This window comes from Artemia sp. Qi Xiang Cuo, chromosome 7, assembly GCF_049724085.1.
Source record: "Artemia sp. Qi Xiang Cuo chromosome 7, ASM4972408v1, whole genome shotgun sequence".
In the NCBI taxonomy this organism is placed as follows: domain Eukaryota; kingdom Metazoa; phylum Arthropoda; class Branchiopoda; order Anostraca; family Artemiidae; genus Artemia; species Artemia sp. Qi Xiang Cuo.
Window position 1 is genome coordinate 50,461,675 of NC_142800.1, and position 22,056 is coordinate 50,483,730.

At 35.7% G+C, this 22,056-nt stretch overlaps 1 protein-coding gene across 1 annotated transcript in view; it reads right to left on the minus strand.

The window, feature by feature from the left end:
* The window catches only part of PCB (Pyruvate carboxylase), an 88,414-nt gene that overhangs the window by 46,230 nt on the left and 20,128 nt on the right, over positions 1–22,056 (minus strand). Inside the window, exons 2-7 of the mRNA XM_089092365.1 lie at positions 17,356–17,540; positions 16,102–16,267; positions 13,734–13,879; positions 12,614–12,838; positions 11,516–11,679; positions 9,997–10,184 (exon numbers count right to left, since the gene is read on the minus strand). Coding sequence (XP_088948491.1) covers positions 9,997–10,184; positions 11,516–11,679; positions 12,614–12,838; positions 13,734–13,879; positions 16,102–16,267; positions 17,356–17,540 — 1,074 coding nt within the window. The remainder of the gene's footprint in view (positions 1–9,996; positions 10,185–11,515; positions 11,680–12,613; positions 12,839–13,733; positions 13,880–16,101; positions 16,268–17,355; positions 17,541–22,056) is intronic.

Sequence of the window (22,056 nt, forward strand, 5' to 3'; positions counted from 1 at the left end):
GAAACGAAGCTCAGTGAAACGAAGATCAATAAATTAGGCTAGACATTAGTTTTACAAGCTAATGTTGAATAAATCAATAAATTAGGCAAGACATTAGTTTTACAAGTTAATGTTGAATAAATCAATTAATTAGGCTAGACATTAGTTTTACAAGCTAATGTTGAAGTAAATCAATAAATTATCCTATATATTAGTTTTACATTAGTTTCGCAAGCTAATGTTGAAGTGAATCAATAAATTAGGCTAGACATTAATTTTACATTAGTTTTTTACATTAGTTTTACAAGCTACTGTTGAAGTAAATCAATAAATTAGGCTAGACGTTAGTTTTACATTAGTTTTGCAAGCTAATGTTGAAGTGAATAAATAAATTAGGCTAGACATTGATTTTACATTAGTTTTACAAGCTAATGATGAAGCAAATCAATAAATTAGGCTAGATATTAGTTTTGCAAGCTAATGCTGAAGTGAATCAATAAATTAGGCTAGAAATTAGTTTTACAAGCTAATAGATAGATAGATAGATAGATATCTAAAAAGCTAATGTTGAGGTATATTAAATAAGAAAACCAAAAAGTCTTCTGTATAACTTTATTCATACTTTTTTATAATAATTTGATGTTTAGAAAGTCATAGACAAGACTATATAATTCTCCATGTTTAAATGAAACACAATATTTTTAATTAGCTTCATTCTCATGTTCCTGACCTCCCCCAGGCCATTCAGCGTGTCCCCAGGTGGCGATAGGGGAACGCTCTGGAGATATGTAGGGTACCTCCATAGGATGTACGGACCAAGGAGTGACCTTGTCCCTAGGGGTCCATAGTAGAAACTGGGGCACCCTCGCCCGGGGTCATAAATACAGGCGGAGGAGGAAGAAGACCCCTCAAATAAACACTCAAAAGGGCCCACTGATTTGCCACAAGTCCCATGAGTTACAAATCTTCTCCCAGTAATGAGTTAAATTGCATGGTAATGCAGAACACCATCGCTGGAGGAACCTCTATAGGAGGACAACTGCGGCAGGGCGTAAGATCCAGATCTATGGACAATGGCCTCTGCAAAGGGCTGCCTAGACCCTTTCGGGGTACCTGCGAGACTGGGGAACTTGCGTTCAACTCTATTCCCACTTGAGGAGTGGCACCCCTCGAGGAAATTATAGCCTAGTAAACGACACAGCATTTGCACGGGATTCTGACTAATGGACAATTCTTCTGGGCTTGGTATGTTTTGACGGGCGTCTTCGGGCTGAAAAACCTCTTCCTAGCTAATTTATCTATTATGAGTTGCCTCCCCGTAGCAGCATAACATTTGTAGGCATGAATATATAATGAGTCGGAGGTAATAGGCTTGAGATTGCCTGTGCAATCGACTCTTGCTGATAGAAGAGCATCGCCAAGTGCTGAAAACCATGTTGTGACCAAGATGGGCCCAGGATTGCACAAAGCCTCCATTCATTCTGGAGGTCCCAGGGATTTCTTTCTGTCCAGTTCAAAGCGGGCTTAAGCACTTTGGTGTAGACTTGAGAAGATATGTGATCCCCGTCCTGCACTGGTATCCGGGATCATTGCTTTTCCCGAGGCGAAAATAATTTCAATGATTTAAAGAACATGAAAATTGGAACTTGGAATGACGTTACGACGTTAAAAAATGACTATCGTATCGACATTTTGACTGATGAATTCAGACGATTCGAACTGGATAGGAGTTTCAGAAACTCATATCCCGGGGGTAGAAAGCATGAAATCAGGGGATATAGAATTTTTTTACTCAGGCAGGAAGGATGGGGTACATAGACAGGGAGTAGGGGTCATGACGAATAAGGAAGCTGCCAAGTCTTGTTTAGGCTGGGAAGGTGTTAATAATAGAATACTAATTGCTCATTTTATGACTAAAAAGTTCAGGGTATCAGTCATAGTAGTATTCGCCCCTGTAAAACCGACTGACAGAGATACTAGTGACACAGATGAATTTTACTTACAGTTACAGGAGCAAATAGACAGGGTCCCAGGTAAAAATATGAAGTTTTTACTGGGAAATTTTAACACCCAGGACGGTAGAAATAGGGATAGATGGTATCCTAGCCTAGGTAAATTTGGTGTAGGAAAAGAAAACAGTAATGGATACAGACTTTTGCAATTTTGTAGGAATAACAATCTAGTTATAACCTATACGGTGTTTGGTCATAAAATGGCTCATAAATTAACATGGTATTCAAGTGATGGTGAAACAGCAAACCTTATTGATTATGTTATAGTAAACCGAAGACTGACAGGATCAATACAAGATACTAGGGTATATAGGAGTGCCGTTATTACGGTTAAAAGTAAAGATCACCATCTAGTAGTATCAAGGGTTAATTTAAAGCTGAAATATCGGAAGGGTAACTACCTCCCGGGAAGTTATGATGCTGGTAGACTCCAGGATGAGAATTTGAAAGAAACTTTCCAGGAACAGTTGGATACTAAAATTGAGAGTTTAAAATTTGATAATGTGGAAGATGGTTGGAATAATTTTAGAAAAATAATTTGTGAAGTTGCTGAAAGTACCTTAGGGAAGAAAGCTAGAACTGCAGCTAAGCATATTAGAGAAAAGGCTTTATGTTTAATAGAAAGGAGAAAGGACTTGTACAAGAATTATCTGAGTGATAGATCATATGAAAACAAAAGGAATGTAAAGAAAGTGGAGAAAGCATTAAAATATGAACTAAGGAGGTGTGAAGTGGAGGTCTTGGATAAAAATGCCAAGGATCTGGAAGAAGCAGCTAGACGGAATAATAGTAAAATATTGTACTGGCATGTCAATAAATTGAGAGGGAGTAGTCAATCCAGACTTGGCCCAGTTAAAGATAGGAATGGGGCTACAACTAGCAATAAGGAAAGAATTAAAGAGAGATGGGCGGAACATTTTGAGAATTTGCTTAACCAAGATAGAGTTGCAGGAAAAGATATAGAGGAAAATGACAAAGGTTGTGATACCTTGGATGTGAAGGAAGATTTTTTTTTTTTGTGATGAGGAATTAGCGACAGTACTAAAAGGATTAAAAAATAATAAGGCTCCAGGTGCTGATTGGGTTGTAAATGAGTTTCTTAAATATGGTGGCTCTGAGGTTAGAAATAAGTTACTGAAGATTATGAATGATTTGAAAAAGATTTGAAAAAATGACTTTTGAAAAAGAGGAAGTACCTAACGATTCTAGGAAAACCTTAATTAAGCCACTTTATAAGAAAGGTGATAAAAGTGAGTGTGGTAATTATCGAGGCATTAGTCTGGTCTCTGTAGCTAGCAAACTACTCAGTAATATGATGCTTTTTAGACTTAGAGATGCTGTAGACAATGTTTTAAGAGAAGAACAGTGCGGTTTTAGAAATGATAGAGGATGTGTCGACCAAATTTTCACTCTTAGGCTAATAATTGAGAAGTGCCTGAGTTTCCAAACACCTTTGGTCCTCAGTTTTATAGATTACAAGCAAGCATTCGATTCTGTTGATAGAAGAGCTTTAGCAAAGGTTTAATCCTTGTATGGTATACCAGAAAAATACATTAAAGTGATTAATGCTATGTACGAGAATAACACTGCTGTGGTTAAAGTAGGAAATGAGGTTAGCAGCTGGTTTTGTATTAAATCAGGAGTTAAGCAGAGTTGTGTTCTATCCCCCTTTTTATGGATTATTTTCATGGACTTTGTCTTAAAGAGCACAGGAAAGGCAATGGGAGACCACGGAATAGAATGGGAAGGAAAACGTCTCCTGGACTTTGATTATGCTGATGATTTAAGCATCCTAGAAGAAAGTTTGAGAAAAATGAATGAAGTTTTAGAGGTTTTGTGAGTTCAGGGTGCTAGAATAGGTTCGAAAATTAATGTTAAGAATACTAAGTCACTAAGGCTAGGAATCAGTGAAGATGAAAAGGTGACGTTGGGTAATGAAAAGATTGATCAGATGGGCAGCTTCAGTTATTTTGGTAGTATTATTAGTAAAGATGGTGGGAGCAGTTAAGATGTTAAGAGTAGAATAGCCAAGACTCAGGGTGTTTTTTCACAGTTAAAAAAGTTTGGAAGAATAGGAAGATAAGTCTTCAAACCAAGATTAGAATATTAGAAGCTACAGTGATGACAGTGGTCAAATATGGCTCTGAAGCATATGGCTCTGAAAAGCGGATGAAGATTTGCTAGATGTTTCCCAGAGAAATTGCTTAAGGATTGTTCTGGGTACCCGGCTGACTGACCATATTTAAAACAATAGGCTATACGAAAAATATGGTTCAATACCGCTCTCTAGGGCTATAATGAAAGAAAGGTTGAGGTGGCTGCGGCACGTTGTGCGGATGAAGGATGACAGATTACCGAAGATAGTTCTTTTCGGCCAACCGTCTAGGGCTAAACGGAAAGCAGGTCGTCCTCGTCTGGGGTGGGAGGACGTCATAAAGAACGATTTAAAGGAAATGGGAACTTCGATGGCGGGTGTAAAAAGGGAGGCTTTGAATAGATTGGGATGGAGGACGAGCGTAAGTAGCTGCGTTGGCCTCAGGCGGCTTGGTGCTGCGGTGAGCTGTCAGTAGTAGTAGTAGCAGTATACGGCGAGAAAATGTGAGCGATTAGAAGACTGCAATGGTGGAATAAAGGTGCCGATAGAAAGGGCTAAGTATGAGATACGGTCTACGGCCTTAATAACGGAAGTGTCAAAGGAAATAGCCTGTTATGGGTGATCATCGGCAGGGTTGCCACCGGTGACACTTTAGTGTCACTTTTGACATTTTTTGTTTAAATGGCACTCTTTGGGACACCTGACACTATTAGGACACTTTTTAGCAAAAGTGGCACTTTTTTGCTAAGTAGCACTATTTTACAAAAAAAAAGAATTTTTTCAGACAAAAAAACGGAAAGAAAACTGTCAATGTAGATATGCATCGATATCATTTTTCTGTCAGTTAAGATTCTTATGTTAACTCCGCGCGCGGCAATTATTGGATGCAAGAATCTTTCTGTGCGGTGAAAAACGTAAACGTGTTTGTCTATATCTGTGTGTGAGAAATTTTTATATTCATATTCTTATCACTAATAAGCGAAGATGACCCAGTGATCTTCGGCACGAAATACTTGGCAATGAAGAGGACAGAGGCAGACATTTAACTGCAATATGGTGTAGAAGCCTTCAATTGTTTTCAGTTGTTTAGTTCAACTACTTTGTGTTGTTGCAATAATTTGTAGGCTCATAGATGATAAGTCAGTCAAGCAGTTTGCGATTCTTGAGTGGGTCCGAATCCAATTTTTATGTTTTATTAGTGGAGGGTTGACTACAATTCAAAGAAGAAAAGAGCAAGAAAAGCTAAGAGTGTATTTTTGCGCCACTGTGTTAATAGCTGTTACTATGTTAACCAGTCACTGGGCCAGTGACTGCTTAACTTTATGCGTCTTTTCATCGATTTCCTTGACTGGAGCTCTTGAAGCCCAGTGACTGAAAATCTCAAAGGTGACATCATACAACGACTCAGCAACGCAAAAACATCCACTGAGCTCACTGGTGTCCCACAAGAATATTTAGTGACCTTTTCAGTGACTGGGCTAGTGACGCAAAAATGCGCTCTAACATTTCCGTTCATATTTTTCATATTTTTTCTTGGAACTCTTGGCAATGGACAAATGAATATTCATACATAACCATCATACTAAATACAAAATTGATACCAAAACATCCATTATCTTAAATCCTATGCAATCATTAGCAAAATCACAATCTAATTTCACTTTTTTTTCAAACAGTTTGGGGTAACGAACTGTAAGTAAGGAGCAACCCGGCTCAATAGTGACCGAAACTCTAAAAAACGAAAATTTTGATACCAATAGATAAATCAGAAGAATCAGATTCTTATTCTGATTTCAAATATATAAGTCTTATCAAGTTTAGTCTTACCCATCAAACGTTATGCGCCTGAGAAAATTTGCCTTATTTTCGAAAAAAGGGGGAAAACCCTAAAAGTCATAGAACTCTAATGAAAATCACACCATCCGATTCAGCGTATCAGAGAACCCTACTATAGAAGGTTCAAGCTCCTATTTGCAAAAATGTGGAATTTTGTATTTTTTGCCAGAAGAAAGATAAGCGATGTGTGTTTTTTGTTTTTTTCCCCAGGGGTGATCTTATCGATCCAGTATTCCTAGAATATCTTGAGAGGGCTCACTTGAACTGAGATTAAAATTCCTAGTGTCCTTTTTAAATGACCAAAATCATTGGAGGGCAACTTTGCTCCCTCTCATGCTCATTTTGTTCCCGAAGTCACCCCATCAAAATTTTGAGATAGCTATTTTGTTCAGCATAGTTGAAAATCTAATTAATATGTATTTGAGGATGACTTAATCCCCCACAGTTCCCGGGGGAAGGGCTGCAACTTATAAACTTTGCCGATTGTTTACACATAGTAGTGGTTATTGGGAAGCATACAAGCGTTTTCAGGAAGATTTTTTTTCTAGGGGGGGGGGGGTCGAGGTGGGAATAGGGGTTACGGGGGAGGATCTTTCCGTGGAGGATATTTCCTTGGGGGAAAGGGGCATTTCTATGAAGGGGTTTCCAGATATCCAAACATTATTTAAAAAACAATCAGAAATTAAATTAAAAAAAAAAGTTTTTTTCAACTGAAAGTAAGGAGCACCATTAAAAATTAAAACGAACAGAATTGATTACGTATATGAGGGGGTTCGTGACCTCGCTCTTTACGCTAAAGTTTTTTTAGTACTTTCAAAAGAGCTATATATTCTAATTAACCGGCCTTTGTGATTCAGGGGTTTGTAATTCGAACAAAATTCGAACTTAGCGTAAAAAGCGAGGTATTGACTAGGAAGCGAACTCCCTAATATACGTAATAAAAACATACGAATATAGAAATTCGTTACGTAATTTAATTCGTAAGTTATGTCAGAACAAAATTTCGAGAAAGCCAATTAGCCAAAAAAAGGAAAATTAATCTGCAAATTTCTTTTTAATTATTCATGTACGGTGAGCCAAAATCAAAGCTGTATTAATTCAAAAACGTTCAGAAATTAACTAAAAAAAACAAGTTGTTTTAACTAAAAGTAAGCAGCGACATTAAAACTTAAAAAGAAAAGAAATTATTTTTTATATTAAAGGGGCTGTCCCCTCCTCAACGCCTCGCTCAAGAAAGCCAATTAGCCAAAAAAAGGAAAATTAATATGCAAATTTCTTTTTAATTATTCATGTACGGTGAGCCAAAATCAAAGCTGTATTAATTCAAAAACGTTCAGAAATTAACTAAAAAAATTGAATGTAAGGAGCGACATTAAAACTTAAAACGAACAGAAATTATTTTGTATATGAAAGGGGCTGTCCCCTCCTCAACGCCTCGCTCTTTACGCTAAACTTTGACTCTGTCTCACAACTTTATTTTTTTTAAATAAAAAACTTTAGCGTAAAGAGCGAGGGGTAGAGGAGGGGACAGCCCCTTTCATATACGGAATAATTTCTGTTCGTTTTAAGTTTTAATGTCGCTCCTTACTTTCAGTTAAGAAAACTTGTTTCTTTTTTAGTTAATCTTACTTAAATTTATGTTACATCATTACATAAACCGAATTTGGACGCACTGGCTCATTTTAGTTATTTCATTCTCACAAATTTTTGATTGTAAATTTGCTTTCACGCTGATACTCTAAATGCTCGTTTTTTATTATAAAGGTGCTTTCATATTGATACTTAAAATACTAGTTGACTGTTCCTATGCCCTAGTCCCCGGACACATCGTAAAGAAAACTTTACTGGGAGTGGTGAGAGTTCTCGTGAAACTTTTTCTATTCAGGTTGTAATAAAAAGATTAGATGATATAGCTGTCTTATTGTTTTTTCCACTAGTTTTTGCCAAAAAATTATTTGAAAGAGTTAGTGTCTGAATCACTATAGTTGTGTTTATCATAGGGTCATCAATAGCTACGATCTATGTTCGTGGCATTCTCTTCAGCATTTTCGGAGAAAAAAAAGTTTCAAGCACCTGAATGCACTGTAATAATCCAGATAGTCCATTTTATAGAAAAGCTGGATGAAAAACTCTCAATGTGGACGAGTGTTGCTGTCCCTTTTTTCCGTTTTCTCAAAATAAAAAAAAACTGAAGGTTTTTCCTCTTTTCTTTTTCCGTTGCTTTTTCAAGCTATGGACAAAGACTGCTTAGAAAAAAAAGAGAAGAAAGTACTCTGTGGGACGAGTTCCCATTTTATACAGTAAGCGCTATTTGTGTTTTAGTGGGTTTTTAGGAGGGGGGGCTGGAAAGTTCACAAGAGTGGAAGTGCTGCGCAAAGCCGGAAATCAGTATTGACTAAGTAAAATCAAAATTTCTTTTTTATAGTTGATAGATAGCATTAGATCCGACATTTCATGTTGGAGAATTTAAAGATGCGGGAAACCACGCGGGGGTGATCCCAAGCGGATTGGGCAATACTTTCAATTTAAAAAGCTTGTTGATATGAGCGCGAGCGAAGCGAGCGGCAAATGCCACCCAAAGTGGCACCAAAAAAACCGGCTGTGTGGCAACCCTGATCATCAGTTAAAAGAACAACTTCTGACTTTTCTGAATCGAGTTCTAGCTGAGATTACGTCATTACGGTAATCATCGACTAAGAGGGTAAAACTTTTAGATACGCTCAGTGGTCTGATTTTTGTTTAGGATATCATCCGCATATATTACAAATGATATGTTAATGCCGTGAAGAATACATGATTAAGGGCAATTCCCTTGGGCGTCCAAGACATAATTGTCAAACAGGACTATTGCTGGTATGAGTAATCTTGATATGAATAGTAAGAATAAAGTAAGCTACTTATTCTTTAGTGTTCTAATGATTGCCAAACTTACCCCTTCCCTCTTTTTGCACCTTGAAGCATAATAGTGGCATCAATTAGGGAGTCAAAAGCAGGGCTGACGTCATGTCCATTCAGAATCAAATCATAACAAGAGGCATTGGCATCAATCAATGTGTTTGCAACTGCTGACAAAGCGTCTATATGCCCCATATCTTGTTGAAACCAAATTTGATGGGGAGGAGTGTAACTGTTTTCCTCCTGCTCATCAATAAATAATAATTTAAAAAATTTGCAGAACGTTAAGGAAACAATCAGTGCTCTTTCACAATGATAAATTGGAGTAATTCTTCTGATTGGACAAAAAATCCTAAAAAAAATTCGGATTGGCTCAAATTAGCGCTAGCTAATTTGATGGGGCTAAAGAGGATACGGGTTTATCTTTTTATGGGAGGGTAGTAACATTTCCTTCCAGAAGATTTAAAAACCACAACCCCCATTTTTTAGAGCACAGAGTCCATAAATTCCATGACAATTCTTTGGTTCTAGGCGGCAAATGGCTTTTCTAAAAGAAGAACAAGAAACATTAAAATTTGGCAATTCAAGAACCAAAGCAATTATCAAGTTCCTGTTCAAATTTGATTTCTAGAACGGGATCAGGTGCAGATAATTTAGATACAAAGTGAAAAAAGGACTTCTACGGCAAAAACAGAAGAAGTAACTTTAGAAGACTGCTGGCAGCCTTTGCAGATAAAATTCTGTTTAGATACAACTTCTGAGAAAGTCTCGTCAACTGGATGCTTACACCTGAGAGCGAGTTGGCAGGAAAAATTACGGTTTGTACAAATGCGAATAATATTCACCATCCCCGATCGTGGACGCCCACATCCTTTAATATATAGTCGACAAAAATTCAGAGGAAGAGAGACAGATTGCCAGTATGCATGTTTTTCAAGGACACAGAAAGAGGGAGATGGGAGCAAAGATATAGCAGTCTAGAGGATTTAGGATTATTCGAAACTTTTCAAAACAGAAAAGTGTGCATACTAATACATTTAATCTCTCATCTACTAATCAAATATTATCTTACCAAAAACCTTGAGTTTTTGGAAACCTGGAATGAAATAACTAAAAACCAGCCCATTTTTTAGCAAAAGTTGGTAATTTTCTCCCTCTTTGTCATACGAAATATCTTACCCATGCCCTCTCCACTCCTAAACACTTCGATACGGCCAGTGTCCGGTTGGAAATTCTTCGCTGGATCTTCGGTAGTCACTCGACACTGAATGGCGGACCCTTTAATTTCAATGTTTTCTTGAATCAGTCTAAGCTCAGGTAACGTAACACCTTCTGCAATTTTTATTTGAGATTGCACAAGATCAATACTAGAAAAAAAAAGAATGGACGGAATGAAAAAACCCACGTGTTCCTGATTCTTAATTCTAGAAAGAAAAATACGACCTGTAACGCTTTTAAAATTCCCTTTGGATACTGCAAAATGGTACAAAATTAATTTAAATATTTCCCATTTCCTTCTCTCCTTAGAAATGTTTCAAGGAATGCAGTTTTTCAGGAGATTATCGTCTCTCAGAAACAATCGAAGAGTTGATATACAAATCTTTAACTCGAATTTACAAGAGCAGGGGTTGAGGGTAAGAAGGGGGGGGGGGGGAGAAGTTACTCACTCCTTTAAATTTATGAGAGCCCTGGATAAAAATTTTTATTGCAGCAACAGAAGTAATTTATAAGCGGGACATGTCAATAAAACCCAAAGCTATGAAAAACAAAGTTTGGATTAAAAATTTTATATCAGACATTATTTATGCTTATTTTAAATATATAGAATTTATCCATTTTAAATTTACTCATCAAAAGTTGTTTGAATATGAAAATTTGCACAATTTTACACAAAGAAATTAAGCACCCTTAAAAAGAGGTGCAATCTTCATGAAAATTATACAGCGAAATTCAAAATCAATGAAAACCAATAAAGTATAATCTACAAAAATACGTGAAGCAGCAGTTTTAGCCCAGAGAAGGCCGAAAATTTACCGAGAAAAAATCTGAGAAGCATTTAAATGATATATCATATAGTCAACTAGTGTCAGAAGTCATACTGGCGCACAATACATCAATTGTTCCTGGCATACCTACAGTCCATAAAAAAATATTGCCGTTTATTCAATAAACTAATGATTTAGTTTACCTATGAGACCAATGGGAGAACCATTAAATATTAGAAAAAGCAAGTGTTACCCTCCTTCTGCCTCACTCCCAGAGTTAGGAAAAGAAATGACGAATTCAGAGGCAGTCCCCAGCAGATGTGACTAGTAACAGTTGATGGCAGCCCTTTTGGGCCCATTGGAAAATACTTTTTTTAAGTAGCTAAATTTGTTCGATTTATTATTAAGATATTTTGGGCAATGGGGCCGGGGATCAGCGGCAAACCTTCGGCACTTACCGCAGAGGTTAGGTCTTTACCACTTCTACAATAGACCAAAATCCGTGGCATGCCTAAAAAGGACGAAACCGAAGTATTGCTCCTACAAGACTATTAATCACTCTGATATTTACATCTTATCTCTATCTTTTTTTCTGCAATGAATTTTTATAAAGGAAAGAAAAGAAGAGAAAGAAAGAAAAGAAAGAAAGAAAAGAAAGGAAAGAAAGAAAAGAAAAGAAGGCGTAAGAGGAAAAAACTAAAACTTACACTTACCCAGTAGCCTCTTCGGTGACAGTATGTTCTACTTGAAGCCTCGCATTAACCTCAATAAAATAATACTGTCCATGTTCTCCAAGAAGAAATTCAACGGTACCAGCATTGGAGTAGCCAACATGAGCAGCCAAACGAACAGCATCCGACGTCATTTGATCACGGATCTGAAGAAAAAAATTGGTTTGACATGAAATCTTTGACCCACTTTGTTTGTATTAAGATTCAAGATTTTTATTTCACACAAAATAAACAAACCCAATTTCAGTTCAATTTTATATCGAATACTATAAACTCACATCCCTCGTATCATTGTCCTAATTTTACTGTGCCTATAAAAGAAAGCAATATGCCGTCACGAATACTATTTGATGTTATACCTGAAAGCTACTACTTTATTTCGTAGTTTCACAGACTATTTCGGCCTTTCACATTTTTAGTTCAATATTATATTCTTACCGTAATTCATAAAGACGTGCATGTGCCCAAGGCGTTTCAGAGCCTCCAATGGTTCTAATCAGATATCAAAGCAAAAGCTTAATTTAATTCGTATAAGGAATACGCGTTAGTAGATACGCTGATGTTTCCTGTTGATTTTGCAGAATTTTTTTTTTCTACAAACAGTACATAAATTTTGCCTTCAGAATAAAACAAAAAAAATTAGGTAGAAGAAAGTAAAAGAATTCTGGGTAGATATATTTTATATTTTATACATTTTGACAACTACAATTTTAGCTAGATCCTTTATCCAGACATTTTCACATTTCATACGTCTTGTAAAAAATTATCTTGTAATTCATTTTCTATTTAAGATAAATATTGGGCATAATAAACGTGGTCAAAAACAGAGAAAAAACGATAATTAATTGGATTTGATGTTTTCACTTAAAAAATGCGATTAATATTTATTTTCCTTTAATCGTAAAAACAAAGTAACCACTTTGCAACAAACTACACTCCCTTGAAAAATCAGTAATGGTAACTAAAAGTATTATATACAGTAATCTTAGCAGAAAATAGTTAATTATGTACTTGGGGTAGAACAAGAAATAGAATAGTAGCAAATGCTGAATCCATGGTCCATATTTTTGAAAAACTTACCATAGGATCGAGATTCGGCGCTGGTGCTATTTCAACCAGTTTTTGATGCCGTCTCTGCACCGAACAGTCTCTTTCATAAAGATGTACAATGTTTCCGCTGTTGTCACCAAGGATTTGAACCTCAATATGTCTTGGTCGCTCAATAAACTTTTCAATGAACATAGCACCATTGCCAAAAGCAGAAGCTGCTTCTGAACTAGCTCGCTCAAAGCTGCTTGCAACTTCCTGGAAAGGAAAAAACTAAATAGTTTTAGCAATAGAAATAGTTTTAGAAATTGTTGGTAAGGCTAGTAGGTACTAGCCATACCAACAAAAACGCCATTTTATCAACATTACAGAAAAGAAAAACGGCTAACACGTTGGTGTAGCATCCTGCATAGAGCAGGTTGTCTAATAAACTTCACTTTTCCGTAATGTTCTACATTTTTGTTTAATTAGTTTCTTTTTGGTATTTGGGGTTAACCCCAACCCCCCTCCCCCATCCCACACAAAAAAAAACACTAAAGTCCTTCTATTAAATATGGTTAGACACGAGTTTTATCCTTCCCATGACTTCTTCTTCTGAGCAAGATAATAATGGCGAAGAATAAAATGATAAAGCTACGATAGGACTCTCGATTGAAAGCACACATATTTTCTTTCGCAGTAGCAGGATTATCAGGAAAAAAAAGCAAAAAAAAATCGTTTTAGTAACAGGCAGACACAGGCCCGCGCTTGGGGTTGGGGTATTAGATATCTTTTCCAAGGGATGGGGATATAGTATGATATTAAAAAAAATAGTTATAAATCAAAATCACATTTTTAAATGCAAGTAAAATGGACTATAACGATGTATGAATAAACGGTAATGAAGACGATACAAATTAAAGAATCCCTTACATTCCTGTGCACAAATATGACTGTTTACAGTCATACAAACCGTACTTTAGTACGGTTTGATTTTAAGCTGAAATCCGTATTAAACGGTTTTTAAAATTTTTAAACAATAAAACAGCCTCAACTATGGTTATTTAACTACACAACGTCACATTTTGACGGTTTTTCTTATGCTTGACTTGGTTCACTTTAATACTGACAATTGAAGCCCTTGGTAATGAAAATGGACAAAACAAATAAATACCTCCAGGTTCCTCACTACCCTCATTCCTCTTCCACCTCCACCATAGGCTGCCTTAAATATAACTGGAAGTCCATGCTTCTGACAAAACTCCACTGCATCTTCAGCAGTGGTTATAGGTCCATCTGTTCCAGGAACTACTGGGACACCTGCAACCAAGGAGTGTAGTACCATGTTTTGTAGATCCATTTAAAACTGGTAATAGTAATCACGATGAGAAGAGTTTTTCTTTAATTATTGTACGTTAGTTTTATTGCACCAATATCTTAACCAGGTTTTATGAACAAGACCTTGAATCCCTTTTTGAGCTTAAAAAATAGTTACTGGTTCTTACGTTTCACAAACCCCTTGCTTGATTTAATTGGATATTCTATCTTAATCATTACACTATTTTGGTTTATCCAATTCTTTTCCTGAATTAGAATTTTAATAATTAAATTACATTTCTAGCTAGGTCAAAAAAGCCCATAGCTTTGATTCTTGCAACTTATGGCACACTCAATATAAATATTTCATGATACCAAGATTCAGCTGATTCAGGTTTTTGCTAGTGCCCAGAGCTGAATTTAGCCAAAATCCACCTTAAATTTACTTGGAATCTGGTAAGAATCAACCAATCAGAGAGCTTCCTAGTCAATCATTAGGCGTTAGGAACAATGGGACAGACTGAATAAAGACTCGTCTCATTATTGAGAAGGAGTTAGAGGGGGGGGGGGGGAATAAGGGTCCAGTAGTATATATACGTATATGACTAAATGTATTCTTGAATGGTCAACTGAGGAATTAAACGTTTCGTTTCCGATTCAGTTTTTTTTGTCGCTCACTCTAGCAAGATTTTCACCTTGCTACAATCTGAGTATGCAAATAATATTTTGAATCATACGCCAAAAAGAAATAAAATCCCATTCTTCAACTGGAAACAAGGGTCTCCAGATGCTATTTCTCATAGAAATGGTAGAATTAAGCCCCCCCAATTGGATCTTCAACAAAGCATATTTTATAACTTTTTACAGCTCAAACTGAATGTGGAAATGGACCTTCCTATGCATCTTTTGTTAATGATCAGCTATATGTCCGTCACATTTCGATATTCTTCTACTTGATAGTTTTATCTCATATCCTGGATCAATTGTATACTGTGTCGCTCTGGAAGAAGACTACCGAATCAAGAAGTCAAGACATCACAATATTTTTCCCTTACGAATATCTTCAACGTTATCAACGATGGAGCAATAATTTTTATTTATGGAAAAGTATAGCACTGCTTGATCCTATTATTTTTGAAGGAAATTTTTTTGTAGTTAAAAAGCTTACAATACCTGTTAATCAAGCAAAACCACCAATGGTCTCCAGTAATCACCTAGTGATTGTTTTTACTTCATTGGCTGTTGCTCTTTATTTAATTAGAATTTACAATAAAATAAAAGTTCAAAATATGCACAAAATCCTTTTTAATAGACAGTGTAGAGAAATTCACAAAAATACCAGATATTTCGGTCGAATATACAGTAACCGTCATCAGTAGTAAAACTGATGTAAAACCAGTTTAGTTTTTCTACTGATGACGGTCACTGTATATTTGACCAAAATATCTGGTATTTTTGTGAATTTCTCTACACTGTCTATTAAAAAGGATGTTTTCCCCATTTTGAACTTTCATTTTATCGTCATGGAAAGGCAGTATGGTCTCCGAAATTATTTATTAGAATTTACTATATCAGTTCATTATATTTGAGTTCAGTTTATTATGTAAGTGCGTCTGTAATGTCTTTTTAATGGCAGTTTTACCGTCTCTGTTTATTCTGTGATATTTTCGTTGATGCATTTTTTTTTCTGTCTACGCTCCTTCCGTCTTTTCATTTCCGAGACGGGTTTTCAGGCAAATTATCTGTGGCCAAAATTATCTTCAAGCATGCATTACAACTTATATCGCTACAATTACCCCATTTCGTAATATTGGCTCTTGTTGAACGAGCTTTATAATAACGTTATAAAAGCATGTAACGGAATTGTGGCTTAAAAACCACCAATGAACCTTTAGATAAGAAAGTATGTCAGCCAAATCAAACTTCAGAGCAGTTAAATTTCTTTTTTCTCTAACGTCAATAAAATAGAAAATCGTTCCCGCAAGTTTATTTGTTACAACAATGATTTAGGAAATCCATTTGTATGTACGTTTATTCATTAAAGAGCTTATTTACATAGTCAGGCATATTGTCATATTGTCACATATTGTCAGGCAGCAGTTTTAACACAACTCAAACTTTGGATGAACCAGTTTTTCTTTTTCCATTGAAATCTTTGAAAAAATGTTAGCGAATGAAGCAACAAAAATGGCTACGTAAGTTAAATTTAGTCTAATGGATAATACCTGCTTGGATGGCAGCTTGTCTGGCAGCAATTTTATCTCCCATTTGTTGGACAACTTTTGGAGACGGACCAATAAAGCGAATTTCACTGTCAATACAAGCCTGAGCAAAGTCACTCCGCTCTGATAAAAAACCATAACCAGGATGTATAGCATCAATATTGTTCTCCTAAAAAAAAAAAAAAAAAAAAAAAAAAAAAAAAAAAAAAAAAAAAAGGAAAACGCGTTCAAATCGAATCTATCACAGCCAACAATATTTTCTTGACTAGAATGAAAAAAAAACTATTCGTTTGAGTTATGCAGAAAGATTCAACACAGACAAACCTTTCACAGAAAACATTGAAGCTGAAGATATCAAACACAAAAATACAGCATCTATATGTAGAGAGCTCAGTCCAATTCGGCACAACATTGTTAGCAAATTCTGGATGATAGTTTTTGCAGGTTTAGATACCTCCCATGAGATCATAATTTATTAACTATCGTCTTGTGGTTTAGAAGAACTAAGCATAAATTTTTATGAAGGAGATAGAGGTTTGTTATTTTCTGCATAACTAAGATTGTCCCTGGGACATAAACTATGCTCAAAAATTCAGTTTTGAACCTTGGAGTTTGGATGCTATCTCCACAACCAATCCAACAATAATGAAGACTATGCAAAACAATAAAACCCGACACCAGAACTGATATTAGGACAAAAAGATTTGTTGATTCATATCAACTCTTCAGACATTTTGGGATTCATAGCCCAAATTCATGTGGCTGTGAAACTTTAAACAATGCATTAATTCAGTTGATTTTCATCATCTGGATAGTTTCAATTTGTGTCTTTTAAAAGGCAGCAAGTGACGGTGTTATGTCAATTTCAATGAAAAATCCATCATTCACTTAAATTGGATATATTACACAAAAATACTAGACATACCACCAAATTTTCAGATGACAAATATTCACGAGCTTAAAAAAACTTGGTTTGGTATCTAATTAGAATTTCATCGAATACTTGGGGTTATGGACAGGACACAACCATGCAGATCCATGCAGATTCTAGTAATACACTTTGCATTATCACCTAATCTATATCTCAATAATAAAAGAATGCAAAAGAATTGTTTTCTTTTCGACTGGGTATTCAGAGATCTATCAGGCATAAGAATTTAATGCCTAAAAAGATAGTTGTAAATTTGTATAGCAGTTAAACCGTTTTAATAGGAGTTTTAAAGTAGTTAATTTTATAGGCAGGTTACCACACTTTACCTTGGCAATTCTGATTATATCTGGGATGTTTAGATAAGCTTGAACAGGAGGTAAGCCTTTACCAACGAGGTAAGATTCATCCGCCTTTTGTCTGTGCATTGTCATCTTGTCTTGTTCCGAGTAAATGGCAACTGACCTTATACCTAGCTCGGTGCATGCTCGAAAAACTCGAATTGCGATTTCACCTAAAAAAAATTTTTAAAGCTTAAACATCCAGACGGTTACGTACTACTCAAATTTTGCCTGCAGCAGTTGAATATGGTTGATACTCTAACGTTCTGGCTCTAGATTCTTTTGAGGTTTATCACTTTTGCATAGAATCAATAAATCAATAAACCCCCTACACTGGTTATTATTGTGTATTACCCCACATTAGTGGGATGACGAAATTGACCGTACCATAAAAATTAATATCAGAGGCAATGCTGTAGCGTTGCCTATAGTAAAGGCCATACGGCTCCAATGTTTTATTATTTATTTATTTTTTTTCCCCAGAGGGACTTCATATGATAGGGGTCGTCTTATAAGCTTACAAGGGATCTCATTCAATTGAAAATCGAGTGTTCTAGTGCTCCTTTCAAACGTCAAAAGTGATTGGAGGGCACCTAGCCCCCCCCCCCACGCCCATCATTCCCCCAAACACATCCCATCACAATTTTGAGATATCCATTTTGTTCAGCGTAGATGATTTCCAGAAAGAAAATATATTTTTGAGAAGAATACTCCCCCAAAATCCTCAGGGCAAGGGTTTTAAGCTATGCCCTGGGGGCATATAAGGTTTTTATAGAAGGCGTTGTCGTAGAAACTTCAAAACATGTTCATTCGATTGGAAATTAAAGGGCTAGTGCCCTTTTTAATAGTCGAAAGTGATTGGAGTGCAACTACCTCCCCCCCCCCCGCCCCTCACTTCCCCAAACACATCCAATCAAAATTTTGCGATAGCCATTTTGTTACGCGTAGTTGATTTCCAGATAGAAAATATGTTTTTGAGGAGGACACTCCCCCAGAACCTTCAGGGCAAGGGTTTTAAGATATGCCCTGGGGGCATATAAGGTTCTTATAGAAGGCATTGTCGTAGAAACTTCAAAAAAGTCACATTCAATTGGAAATTCAAAGGGATAGTGCCCTTTTTAATAGTCGAAAGGGATTGGAGGGCAACTAGCCACCCCCTCCCCCCACGCCCATCATTCCCCCAAACACATCCAATCAGAATTTTGAGATAGCCATTTTGTTCAGCGTAGTTTATTTTTATATTGAAAACATGTTTTTGAGGAGGACAATCCCCCACATTCCTCAGGGCAAGGGTTCTAAGTAATGTCCTGGGGGCATATAAGGTTTTTATAGAAGGCTTTGTCATAGAAATTTAAAAAAAGGCTCATTCGTTTGTAAATTCAAAGAGATAGTGACCTTTTTAATAGTCTAAAGTTATTGGTGTGATCGTTGCCCCCCCCCCTAGGCCCCTCCTACCCCTCCACATCTCCACTAAAAATTTGATTCGGCCATTTTTGTTCAGTATAATGGTTTTCAAGAAAGATAATACGTCCCTGAGGAGCAAAATCCACTACAACAAACAGGGCAAGGGGGTCATGATAAGCCATGGGGGCATGTCAGGATTTTATAGAAGGCGTTGTCGTAGAAACTTCTAAAAAGACTCATTCGATTGGAAATTCCGAGGGCTAGTGCCCTTTGTAATAATCGAAAGTGATTTGAGGGCAACTAACTCCCCTCTCACGCCAACCTTATCCCCAAACACATCCAATCAAAATTTTAAGACAGCCATTTTATTAAACTTAGTTTTAAGTTCTTGAAATTAGGTCTGTGAGGATGACAACTCCCCCACAGCCCTCAGGGCAAGGGTTGTAATTTAAGGATTCTCCGAATCCTTCATATTATTTCTTATGGAAGGGATGCTCGTATAAACTTTAGAGAGGGCTCATTTTGTTGAAAATTGAAAGTTCTTGTTCACTTTTAAGAGTCAAAAGAGATTGAAGGGCAACTAGCCCCTCTCCCTCCTCCACGCCCTAAATGCATCAGATAAAAATTTTTAGATAGACATTTTGTTAAAATAGTTCAAAGTTCTGATAACAAAAACTCCGGTGTCGACACAGCCCACCAGGGCCCAGGGGTAGGCGTTGTAAGTTATGCCCTTGGGCATAACTTATTAAAGGGGGTTTATAACTTATGGGAAGGGGTTTTGTATGGGAAGAACACATAGGAAATCTATTATAATTATCCAATTATAAGGTTAAAATACATACTCTGAGATAGATGTAAAATTGCTTTGGCACACAAAATCCTATTAAGGTTAATTCCAAACAGTCGTGATCCCTTTGTGTCGGCAAGTGAAATGGTCTAAACTCCCCTATTGGTGCTATTTTTCAATCCATTCATTAGTGTCAATCGCTGTCCATAAGTTATGCAAGCTTTCTATTCTTCATGTTTAAGTTTTTTGTTAAAGTCGTAATAGTATATAATTAAAAAAAAGCCTCATTCGATTTCAAATCATAGTTCTAGATCTGCTTTTTTTTAAAGCAATTAATAATGGGACCGTACGCACCCCCCCCCCCCATGTCCTAAAAATTTAAAACTTTTTGCGATCAAAAACAAAAAGAAATTAATTAATAAAAAACTTTCCAAAAAATAATTGTTTCAAACAAAAGCAATGTCATTTTTAATATAATGATCATCATAAAAAATTAACTGTTAAAATAAATGTACAACACGAACCTAAGTTACTATTCAATAGTACATAAAATGCAAAATAAGCAGAAATTCAACTAGCCATTTTAGCAAAAAACATACGGCAAGTAACACTGTAAACGAATAAATAGACTTTAAAGCGAGTATTGCTTAGATTCAAAATGAACATCAAGCTTAAAACGAAAACAAATATTTTGCTATTAAAGTATAAATGAAACTTAAAACGAAGAGAAATTAAATAAACAATCACTGCAAACAAACATACAATATATATTAATGTAAATTTTTTTACGTTCTTTTTTGTCTTGTAGAAAACAGTATGTTCAAATTGGTAATATGGGTTCTCATGAAAATTGTATTGAGTGTGGAGTTCCACAGGGTTCGGTACTTGGACCCTTATTATTTTTAATTTTTGTGAATGATCTTCCACAGTATGTTAGTAAACTGGAAACAAGAATGAGTGAGATCGACAAAAAGGATAGCGCGGCTACAGTGCCTATGCTTGCTGATGATACTTCTTTAGTGGTGATCACAAAGTCAGTGCGATTGCTCCTAGAGAGTGTACGAGAATCGGTAAATGAGGTTTCAAGATGGCTGAGAGTGAATCAGCTGAACGTGAAACCCTCTAAGAGTTATTTTCTTATATTTTCGAGGACATCGAATTATTATCCATGGATACAGCATATAGCATATGAAGATGGTATGATTGCTCGTCAAAAGGCAGTAAAGTATCTTGGCATTATTATAGATGAGACTCTCAGTTTCCGATCCCATATTGAAACTTTATCCCGGATTCTATCACGTAATTTGGGGATGATTCGTAAACTTAAATATATGTTTCCAATTAGTATACTTAGGCTTCTCTATTTTTCGTTAATCCATCCCTATATTTTGTATTGTTCTTCTATATACATGGGTACATTTTCTTCAATTGTTAATCCTGTACGAATTATTCAGAACATGTCTGTTAGAGTATTACCAGGAAAATCAGAAAGAAAATCGGTTCGAGAGGTTTATAAGGATTTTAGGATATTGCCAGCGGCGGGTCTTCATCATTTTTATATATTAGTGTTTATGCATAGGTACAATATGAAGCAGCTGCCGGAGTGCTTTAACGGTTGGTTTTACAGCCGATGGAATATCCATAGCCAAAATACTAGGGGTAAAAATGATTATTATACTCCACCTATATTGTCTGCCAGGTCCACGTTTTCTTTTGTTATAAAGGGTATAAATTTATAGAATAAATTTGGATAATGATATGAAGAAACTAGAAAATTATAGTGGTTTTAAAGCAAAATTGAAAGAAAAATTATTAAGTAAGTATGAATTCTAGTTTTGTTTGTTTTGGAGGTGACTTGATTTGATTTAATTTAAGTTGTAATTGCTTGTTGGTTTGTGAGTGCGACCCCACAACATGAATATGGTATGTAGCTTCTGTCCCTGTACTATTATTATTATTCTTTATTTATTTTTTTCTTTCTTTTCTTTTCTCTTTTTTTCTCTTTCTTTCTTATTATAGTGTATTTGAATGATGTTACATGTATGTATTATTTTTTTTTTTCCTGTTTCACCCCACGTCAACCATTTGGTTTTGGGTGAATCATATTGATTTTGTATTTAAACTTTTTGTTAATTAAATATATCACTATAAAAAAAGAAAAGAAAAAAAGAATAAATAAATCTTAAAACGAGTGAAACTTAAATTGAATATGCAAATCAAGTATGAATCGAATAAAAATAACTACAAACAAGAGTTTGGGTATCGTATCACTGCAGAAGCCTAAAACCTACTGCGTCATTGGCGTTTTACTGAAAACGAATTATATTACAAATGTTTTCTTTTGTACTTAATATTGAAAATAAATATTAAAATTACAGTAAAATTTTGAACTGATGAGCTTTTAGCAATTAATATAATTATGTATCAAATATTCAGTTTAATTTATTAGTTCTTTTCAAGATTGGTCAAGACAAATATAGTTTCACTAAAAGCAAAAT